Source organism: Oncorhynchus keta, chromosome 10 (genome assembly GCF_023373465.1).
Source record: "Oncorhynchus keta strain PuntledgeMale-10-30-2019 chromosome 10, Oket_V2, whole genome shotgun sequence".
NCBI classification, from domain to species: Eukaryota; Metazoa; Chordata; class Actinopteri; order Salmoniformes; family Salmonidae; genus Oncorhynchus; species Oncorhynchus keta.
Genome location: NC_068430.1, coordinates 76,333,775 through 76,343,032, shown reverse-complemented (window position 1 = coordinate 76,343,032; position 9,258 = coordinate 76,333,775). Strand labels below are relative to the sequence as shown.

The 9,258-nt window shown below is 45.5% G+C and overlaps 1 protein-coding gene across 1 annotated transcript; it reads left to right on the top strand.

Annotated features, from left to right (window-relative positions):
- The first annotated feature begins 7,228 nt into the window (after positions 1-7,228).
- Positions 7,229-8,684, top strand: LOC118380708 (kallikrein-8-like). The gene has a single exon (XM_035767689.2). The coding sequence runs from the start codon at positions 7,231-7,233 to the stop codon at positions 8,098-8,100; it is 870 nt and encodes a 289-aa protein (XP_035623582.2). The 5' UTR covers positions 7,229-7,230; the 3' UTR covers positions 8,101-8,684.
- The last annotated feature ends 574 nt before the right edge of the window (positions 8,685-9,258 follow it).

Sequence of the window (9,258 nt, the reverse complement as noted above, 5' to 3'; positions counted from 1 at the left end):
TGCTGCTCTCTCCCTCCGCTGAGACATCCTCAGTCTGCTGCTCTCTCCCTCCGCTGAGACACCCTCAGTCTGCTGCTCTCTCCCTCCACTGAGACTGACCATCAGATGCAGATACCATCAGCCCAGTAAAATAAAAAGCCAATTATTTAAATGTATGCTCACTCAGCTGTGCCTCACGAGTAATACAACAATGGATCTATTACCAGTGTGATCATATAGCCTATCTCATATTTTGAAATATAATTTTTTTAAATGTCCCGAACAACAAGGTAAATTCAAGCAAAGCCAGTATGCAGTGATAATGTATTGAGCATCTAGCTTACTGCACAACCCTCACTGCTACAGTACTGTTTTTAATTGGTTCATGTTGCATAGGGGTACATTTCTTAAGTCAAGTTAATAAAAAATCAGAGTGGTAGATCTCAGCATTTTGACTCCAAAAGTGATCTTGACCCAGAAAAGGTTGGTGACCACTGATCTAACATGGTTGGTTGGGATGTGTATTTCCCTGAGGGCCACCAGGGGGAGTCATACATACAGCTGATCTCTAGTACAACACCACTACATTTCTGATGAACACCATAGTTACAGTAACTAACACATACAGTATGTCAACTGTTATAATAAGCATATTACTGTTGACTATGAAAATGATTGCTTCTGGATGAGTTTGGCAGTTTGTGACTGGTTCAGGTTGTATGAGGCCACTCTGTAACCGACAGACACAGTCAATTCCTGATGAACAAGTCAACAAAAATGAGTTCAACTAATAATTAAGAGGCTACGTTTTGGCTGTATTCAAATAGTCTACGTTTCTCCAGAAGTGTGCACTCATTCCCTCCCCTTCGTGGACTTTATTCTTATATTAGTAATACCACATTCCATACTCCATTAGAACTTCCAAAATAACTAGGACAAATAAGGAAGTTGATATGTTTAAAGTTGTATTCAGTATTGTGGCGCCCTGAGGGGTAGACACCAATCACCCTCACCAGCGCCATAAACCATGTAGTCAGCCTGGAATTTATTCAACGTGTGTTGCCAGGACAACAACCTCTCTCTTAAAGTGATCGAGACAAAGGAGATGATTATGGACTACAGGAAAAGGAGGACCGAGCACGTCCCCATTCTCATCGACAGGGTTGTAGTGGAGCAGGTTGAGAGCTTCAAGTTCCTTCGTGTCCACATCACCAACAAACTAACGTGGTCCAAACACACTAAGACAGTCGTGAAGAGGGCACAACAAAACCTATTCCCCCTCAGGAGACTGAAAAGAGTCCTCAGATCCTCAAAAGGTTCTACAGATGCACAATCGAGAGCATGGAAGCACTGGTTGCATCACTGCCTGGTATGGCAACTGCTCGGCCTCCAACCGCAAGGCACTACATCCCCCTCCTCTCCCCTGTAACTATTCCCCAGGTCGTTGCTGCAAATGAGAACTTGTTCTCAGTCAACTTACCTGGTAAAATAGCGGATAAATACATCACTGGGGCCAAGCTTCCTGCCATCCAAGACTTCTATACCAGGCGGTGTCAGAGGAAGACCCTAAATATTGTCAAAGACTCCAGCCACCTGTTGTATTCAGCGCATGTGACAAATACAATTTGATTTGATTTGAATGCGCCCACTGGCTTGCAAGTGATCACAGCTGACCTCCATAGACTAGATAAGGATGTCTCTAGCCACCCAAAACAGCCACCACACTTATCAGCTGGTAATGAGAGATCAAGTGATCACAGCTGACCTCCATAGACTAGATAAGGATGTCTCTAGCCACCCAAAACAGCCACCACACTTATCAGCTGGTAGTGAGAGATCAAGTGATCACAGCTGACCTCCATAGACTAGATAAGGATGTCTCTAGCCACCCAAAACAGCCACCACACTTATCAGCTGGTAGTGAGAGATCAAGTGATCACAGCTGACCTCCATAGACTAGATAAGGATGTCTCTAGCCACCCAAAACAGCCACCACACTTATCAGCTGGTAGTGAGAGATCAAGTGATCACAGCTGACCTCCATAGACTAGATAAGGATGTGTCTAGCCACCCAAAACAGCCACCACACTTATCAGCTGGTAGTGAGAGATCATGTGGCCATAAAAGTAGACAGAGAAGAAATGGACTACTTTAAAATGGAGAAAGCCCTCAATGGTGCTGTCACAGAAGACATCATGGTGCATATGCAAAGAAGGGCCCTCTATCTACCTCTATTGTTTTCCCCTCACTCGGGGGCAAGGACTGAGAGCGAGAAATGGTGCCAGTGGTCTCTAAAAGAGATGCCAGTTAAAATGTAGGGAAAACTGTCCGGTAGGAGAGGACAAATAATGACCAGTAGAACACAGATGTACAGAACATACGTTTATTGCCACGCTCCAGACAGACACACATACACGTGGTAGTAGAACAAGTATTGATGCATTGTGAATGGTGATAGTGTGTCTACAAGAGAAGACAAGAGAACACGAGTCTAGTGTAGTACACTACACAGGGCCAACTAGAATAGACAACGGTGGTAGGTTAGCACGCTAGGCTAGTAGGCCACAAGCTGTGGATTGGTATAGCAAGTAGCAGCTATCCTAGAGCTAGCATGCAATGTGGCTAGGTCAACAATAACAAGGTCATGGGGGTAGCCATCTTGAGTTATGCAATATACAAACATGACGGCCATCTTAAGTCATATGTTGACATTGGATCAAGGCTGTAGTGTCTGGTCTGAATACTGAAACATGTAAAAGCGAAGACCCCTGACCAACCAAAGTCCACTTTCATGGTTATCCACGCACTATCACACGACAGTGATGTTTGGGAAAGTCTAGGAAGATGCCCGACCATGCAGGAAACGTCCAGTTGGTAAATTGGCGTGGAGTGCAGGACTTTGGTGTCAACTGTCAAAAGTCGGCATAGATTCACTTTCCTAGTGGAGCCATATGCCGTTATGCCCCTTTAGTCAAACAGATTATTTTATAGTCACATGTAAAGTTCAGTGGAAGTTGTAGCAATATTCATTTACCAACTGAAATGTGATGTAGATTGATAGCACAGAGTGGAGTTTTTATAATCTGGTTTTGCTCCCTGAGGTGGTTGTGATAAGAAGGTATAAAGTCCAAAGAGTTGAATAGACGTAGTATGATGAGACACATTAGGTCAAATTCACCAGCATAGTTCAGTCACACCTCTGCGGTATAATGCAAAACCTCTCCTGTGGGAAACATTTAGTGTGCGCTGGAGTCTTCGGCACAACTATTCCTCAGAGAGATCATTTGCATACAAACAGCCAGACAAAAAGCCAAGAAGGCTAAATCAAATCAAATCAAATCAAATGTATTTGTCACATACACATGGTTAGCAGATGTTAATGTGAGTGTAGCGAAATGCTTGTGCTTCTAGTTCCGACAATGCAGTAATAACCTACGAGTAATCTAACCTAACAATTCCAAAACAACTACCTTATACACACAAGTGTAAAGGGATAAAGAATATGTACATAAAGATATATGAATGAGTGATGGTACAGAGCAGCATAGGCAAGATGCAGTAGATGGTATAGAGTACAGTATATACATATGAGATGAGTAATGTAGGGTATATAAACATAAAGTGGCATAGTTTAAAGTGGCTAGTGATACATGTAATACATAAAGGTGGCAAGATGCAGTAGATGATATAGAGTACAGTATATACATATACATATGAGATGAGTAATGTAGGGTATGTAAACATTTACATTTACATTTAAGTCATTTAGCATACGCTCTTATCCAGAGCGACTTACAAATTGGTGCATTCACCTTATGACATCCAGTGGAACAGTCACTTTACAATAGTGCATCTAAATCTAAAAAGGGGGGGGGGGTGAGAAGGATTACTTATCCTATCCTAGGTATTCCTTAAAGAGGTGGGGTTTCAGGTGTCTCCGGAAGGTGGTGATTGACTCCGCTGTCCTGGCGTCGTGAGGGAGTTTGTTCCACCATTGGGGGGCCAGAGCAGCGAACAGTTTTGACTGGGCTGAGCGGGAACTGTGCTTCCTCAGTGGTAGGGAGGCGAGCAGGCCAGAGGTGGATGAACGCAGTGCCCTTGTTTGGGTGTAGGGCCTGATCAGAGCCTGGAGGTACTGAGGTGCCGTTCCCCTCACAGCTCCGTAGGCAAGCACCATGGTCTTGTAGCGGATGCGAGCTTCAACTGGAAGCCAGTGGAGAGAGCGGAGGAGCGGGGTGACGTGAGAGAACTTGGGAAGGTTGAACACCAGACGGGCTGCGGCGTTCTGGATGAGTTGTAGGGGTTTAATGGCACAGGCAGGGAGCCCAGCCAACAGCGAGTTGCAGTAATCCAGACGGGAGATGACAAGTGCCTGGATTAGGACCTGCGCCGCTTCCTGTGTGAGGCAGGGTCGTACTCTGCGGATGTTGTAGAGCATGAACCTACAGGAACGGGCCACCGCCTTGATGTTAGTTGAGAACGACAGGGTGTTGTCCAGGATCACGCCAAGGTTCTTAGCGCTCTGGGAGGAGGACACAATGGAGTTGTCAACCGTGATGGCGAGATCATGGAACGGGCAGTCCTTCCCCGGGAGGAAGAGCAGCTCCGTCTTGCCGAGGTTCAGCTTGAGGTGGTGATCCGTCATCCACACTGATATGTCTGCCAGACATGCAGAGATGCGATTCGCCACCTGGTCATCAGAAGGGGGAAAGGAGAAGATTAATTGTGTGTCGTCTGCATAGCAATGATAGGAGAGACCATGTGAGGTTATGACAGAGCCAAGTGACTTGGTGTATAGCGAGAATAGGAGAGGGCCTAGAACAGAGCCCTGGGGGACACCAGTGGTGAGAGCGCGTGGTGAGGAGACAGATTCTCGCCACGCCACCTGGTAGGAGCGACCTGTCAGGTAGGACGCAATCCAAGCGTGGGCCGCGCCGGAGATGCCCAACTCGGAGAGGGTGGAGAGGAGGATCTGATGGTTCACAGTATCGAAGGCAGCCGATAGGTCTAGAAGGATGAGAGCAGAGGAGAGAGAGTTAGCTTTAGCGGTGCGGAGTGCCTCCGTGATACAGAGAAGAGCAGTCTCAGTTGAATGACTAGTCTTGAAACCTGACTGATTTGGATCAAGAAGGTCATTCTGAGAGAGATAGCGGGAGAGCTGGCCAAGGACGGCACGTTCAAGAGTTTTGGAGAGAAAAGAAAGAAGGGATACTGGTCTGTAGTTTTTGACATCGGAGGGATCGAGTGTAGGTTTTTTCAGAAGGGGTGCAACTCTCGCTCTCTTGAGGACGGAAGGGACGTAGCCAGCGGTCAGGGATGAGTTGATGAGCGAGGTGAGGTAAGGGAGAAGGTCTCCGGAAATGGTCTGGAGAAGAGAGGAGGGGATAGGGTCAAGCGGGCAGGTTGTTGGGCGGCCGGCCGTCACAAGACGCGAGATTTCATCTGGAGAGAGAGGGGAGAAAGAGGTCAGAGCACAGGGTAGGGCAGTGTGAGCAGAACCAGCGGTGTCGTTTGACTTAGCAAACAAGGATCGGATGTCGTCGACCTTCTTTTCAAAATGGTTGACGAAGTCATCTGCAGAGAGGGAGGAGGGGGGGGGAGGAGGATTCAGGAGGGAGGAGAAGGTGGCAAAGAGCTTCCTAGGGTTAGAGGCAGAAGCTTGGAATTTAGAGTGGTAGAAAGTGGCTTTAGCAGCAGAGACAGAAGAGGAAAATGTAGAGAGGAGGGAGCGAAAGGATGCCAGGTCCGCAGGGAGGCGAGTTTTCCTCCATTTCCGCTCGGCTGCCCGGAGCCCTGTTCCATTATATTAAGTGGCATTGTTTAAAGTGGCTAGTGATACATGTAATACATAAAGGTGGCAAGATGCAGTAGATGATATAGAGTACAGTATATACATATACATATGAGATGAGTAATGTAGGGTATGTAAACATTATATTAAGTAGCATTGTTTAAAGTGGCTAGTGATATATTTTACATCAATTTCCATCCATTCCCATTATTAAAGTGGCTGGAGTTGAGTCAGTGTCAGTGTCAGTGTGTTGGCAGCAACCACTCAATGTTAGTGGTGGCTGTTTAACAGTCTGATGGCCTTGAGATAGAAGCTGTTTTTCAGTCTCTCGGCCCCATCTTTGATGCACCTGTACTGACCTCGCCTTCTGGATGATAGCGGGGTGAACAGGCAGTGGCTCGGGTGGTTGTTGTCCTTGATGATCTTTATGGCCTTCCTGTGACATCGGTGGTGTAGGTGTCCTGGAGGGCAGGTATTTTACCCCCGGTGATGCGTTGTGCAGACCTCACTACCCTCTGGAGAGCCTTACGGTTGTGGGCGGAGTAGTTGTCGTACCAGGCGGTGATACAGCCCGCCAGGATGCTCTCGATTGTGCATCTGTTGAAGTTTGTGAGTGCTTTTGGTGACAAGCCAAATTTCTATGGCACTGAAGACACCAACTGAATTGAACTTCCCCAGGGGGGAATTGATTAGTCTCAGGCCTTATACACACATTTTGTTCTTCTTTTTGTTCTTCCACATACTATATGTCTGGTTATGCATCATGACTAGGTCCCCAAGGTTTTCCTGAGCATTTGTCCTGACTGGGGGGAGCTCTGGGCCCAATTAGTAGGACGTCCCTGGCTATAAATGGCATGTTTTTCCTTTTCATGTCACTCTCATAATTGGATAGAGTTCGGATTTAGGGATGCAGTTGAGTATAACTATAATTATGTTATTTTACAGGTAGCTTATTATTGAGTTTATTTTGCAATCCCCCAGGAAACACACACACACACACACACACACACACACACACACACACACACACACACACACACACACACACACACACACACACACACACACACACACACACACACACACACACACACACACACACACTACGGAGTTGGAAGGCAGGGTCAGCTAAGTTGTGGCCCCTTAGAGCAGTTTAGCGGTTGAGTAACCCCCCCACACACACACCCACACCCTACAAGCCCCCAATCAGAGTTAAAATTTGAAACACCGACCGGGTAACAGACATGTCTCTCTAACCTCTGGGCCACCTAGACACCCCTTTATGGATTCATTCAAATAATTCCATTTTACATATGTAAAGTCCCGGTACCAAAGAATCAGACAATGAAATGAAGTTGATTAGCATGCTGGACACTGGTTGGTGGATATGATTAGCATGCTGGACACTGGTTGGTGGATATGTTCTGAGATACGGGGCCAGAATATGTTTAAAAACACAGATGTTTCCTCTGGAAAGTACAGCAGTCATGAAGACCATGAAGATCCTGAGCGGTGTTCTGATACTCTCCCTGATGTTGCCCGAGACCACGTTGGGCGACATTCAGAAGAGAGTGGTCGGGGGAAACACGTGCAGTCCCACTGAAAGGCGATACCATGTCCGTTTGACAGCTAAAAATCCAACGAACGGATTGGAAAAGGTCTGCGGCAGTTCTCTGATCACCAACAAGTGGCTTCTAACCGCCGCTCGCTGTTGGCCTGCTGGACCAGAATGGAAGATGTATGCAGAAGTAGGTGGACATCCCGGCCCTGTGAAACCTCAAGTAGAAATCAAACAGAAGATGATACATACAGATAAGAAAGGAAAAACCCATGACATCATGCTACTGCAGTTACCAACTCCTGTTCCGGGAGCTATTCCAGGTCCTGGGGTTGATCCAATCCCTCTTGGTGATTGTACACAACTTTTGGCCAAACTTCGGGGGAAGACATCTAAACCAGAAGAGTTCCAAACAGTTCAGATTGCAGGCTATGCTGCCACTGCACCTGCTGCACCTGACGCTGGGGTACCTGATGCTGAGGACCCTGCTGCTGAAGCACCTGATGCTGCCAACACCAAAGTCCTACATTGTGCAGAGCTGGATGTTATGAAATGTGACGCCTCCGTGGCAAAGTCCCATCAAGAAATCTTCTGTGCACAACGTGCCGGAGTGGAAACCTGTAGAAGTAACTCTGGAGCAGGTGTGGTGTATATGAACCAGCTCTATGGCGTCTTCATCGCTGAGGACAACGGTGAAGAATGTTCTGCAGCAGCACTCATCATGGATGTCTGCAAGTACAAAGATTGGATAATGAAGGTCATTGGAAAATAAAGAAGAAAACTGACCGTTTTCTTTTGATTAACATCAAAAGCTGATTATTGTATCCTAATAAACCATAAAAGAGATCTCAGATTTACTCAGTGTCATTGGTCTTGTTATAACTGTCGTGGGTTAATCCAGGATGTTGATAGTGTATATCTGTTGGAGGAAATTATAGTTGAAATGATTAATTATGCATACATTTAGATTAGAACCAGTTATTTTAATACTATTATGTTATGGTATGAAATGTATGGGTTCTTGGTTAAGCTGTTACTGAAAATGTAAGTAAAACAAATTAATTATCTGTACCTTGTGGGAAAGGGAGAAGGAGGGCATATATATTTTCTGACAGATAAGAATGTTCTTTGATGTTCCATTAGTGGAGGAGAAGATGTCTTTTAGACAGATTGGAATGTTTGTTTTATGAGGGGAGTAGAAGAAGATCTCCAGACCTGAAGACACTGCGCTATTGTGTGGATCGGAGAGGGTGTGAGAAACTGATGATGTCATTTTATGTTGTCTCTTTAAAATGTAAGGTTCTTTGTATTTTTGGTCAGTACTCTCTTGAAATAAACACTGTTACCTGAGTTTAAGACTGGGGCTCTGTCCATTCCTATAATAATAATATGGGTTTTACAGTCCCATAGAATGCATTGACAGAGTATTTAATTCTGATTGGGAAACAATACAGAGGAATTTAGAATTCCACTAACAATATCCCATTGTGTTACTGTATAGTTTAGTACATCCCACTGTAACTCTGTCTGCCTGGACACACGAAGGCTGGTCTTCAATCAAAGGTGTGTTGTTGACATCACACTGCACTATCCACAATATGCCATTTCATTAAAAGCAATTTCACAGATGTTTGCAGATATTGTATTCACAGTAAATGCTGCAAATGTTGTCTCAAACATAAATGGCCTTTAAAAGTCATGTGCAACGTGACTGTTGTCAATGCACCTTGGATTGAATCTCTGTCTTAACCAACACACTGTCTCTGGACACTCACCAACAACACACTGTCTCTGGTCATTCACCAACAACACACTGTCTCTGGTCATTCACCAACAACAACACACTGTCTCTGGTCATTCACCAACAACACACTGTCTCTGGTCATTCACCAACAACACATTAACTAGGATACTACTTCAGTAAAATAAC

Bases quoted from the DNA above. Each gene is read 5' to 3' on its own strand.
- LOC118380708 (XM_035767689.2), top strand. From the start codon at position 7,231: ATGTTTCCTCTGGAAAGTACAGCAGTCATGAAGACCATGAAGATCCTG.